General features: G+C 41.0%; 1 protein-coding gene across 1 annotated transcript; it reads right to left on the bottom strand.

The window, feature by feature from the left end:
- Window positions 1–340: 340 nt before the first annotated feature.
- On the bottom strand, window positions 341–1,273 carry LOC136641946 (olfactory receptor 13H1-like). The gene has a single exon (XM_066618074.1). The coding sequence runs from the start codon at window positions 1,271–1,273 to the stop codon at window positions 341–343; it is 933 nt and encodes a 310-aa protein (XP_066474171.1).

Raw genomic sequence — 1,273 nt, 5'->3', positions numbered from 1 at the left:
AATTTACCTTGAACTTCACATAAGGTGAAATTTAATAGTCCTTTTCATATTGTCTGAAGTGTCACGTGTCCACACCTTTTATTTATTTTCATTTGTGCATGGCCTTCTAAAATATCTGAAGAAAATACATCCCCAGCAAGCTACAGAATGCAAGAATGGTCCATAAAACAGTTTGAAGGAGCACAGGCAAGGTAAAACATTTTATTTAAGGAACAAGTTTAGAAGATGACACTAGAAAGAAAGGTAAGGTGTAAGATGGTAAAATGCATGAGAACACCATTGCAGGGGTAGTTTTAAAAGACAAGAGCTTCTGTCACACAATGTCTGGCAAAGAATAATTTCATTCAGACATTTTCTTCCCAATCACTCTAAATATTGCACCCTTTACATCCTTGTTCCGTAGGCTGTAAATCAGGGGATTGAGCATAGGGGTCACCACCCCATAGAACAGAGAAATCAACTTATCTCGGTCTGAAGATGATTTTCTCTGAGGTCGCAGGTACATGGACATGGCTGAGCCATAGAAAATGCTGACTACAATGAGATGAGAGCCACAGGTGGAGAATGCTTTGCTTCGACCCTGTCCTGAGCGAATCTTCAGTACCGCCATGCCAATACGAATGTAAGTCACCATGATGAAAGTGAAGGGCATTACTAGAACAGGAATTCCACGAGCAATTGTGAAGATCTCATTGATGCGTACATTGGAACACCCCAATCTGTAGACAGCCTGGGCTTCACAGAGAAAGTGATTGATAATGTTTGGACCGCAAAATTTCATTGGCATGAAAAATATTGGAACCACTGTTAGCAGAAAAGCAAGAGTCCAAGATGTAGTCACTAAACAGATGCAGAGCCTATTGCTCATGATTAAGGTATAATGAAGAGGGTGGCAGACAGCGGCAAAGCGGTCATAAGCCATGACAGCCAAAAGAAAGCACTCCGTTATTCCAAGAAAGAGACCAGTGTACATCTGGGTCAAACATTTCATAACAGAAATGGAACCCCTGTAAGTTAAGCAGTTGGCTAGAATTTTTGGTACACTGTTTGTGGTGTAGAAAATGTCTATTATGGAGAGATTGCTAAGGAAGAAGTACATCGGGGTGTGGAGGTGGGAGTCAACAATAATGATCACAACCATGAGGCCATTTCCAAAGAGAGTGATGAAGTAGACAAGTAGAAGCAGCCAGAAGAGCATAATCTGAGCTCTGGGGTGATTTGAGAGTCCCACCAAAATGAATTCTGATACAATTGTCTCATTTTCTTCTGTCAT

The sequence above is a fragment of the Tiliqua scincoides genome, chromosome 2 (assembly GCF_035046505.1).
Source record: "Tiliqua scincoides isolate rTilSci1 chromosome 2, rTilSci1.hap2, whole genome shotgun sequence".
In the NCBI taxonomy this organism is placed as follows: domain Eukaryota; kingdom Metazoa; phylum Chordata; class Lepidosauria; order Squamata; family Scincidae; genus Tiliqua; species Tiliqua scincoides.
This window is presented reverse-complemented; position numbering and strand designations above follow the sequence as displayed.

Coding starts and splice junctions, on each gene's coding strand:
- LOC136641946 (XM_066618074.1), bottom strand. CDS start 1,273: ATGACAGAAGAAAATGAGACAATTGTATCAGAATTCATTTTGGTGGGA.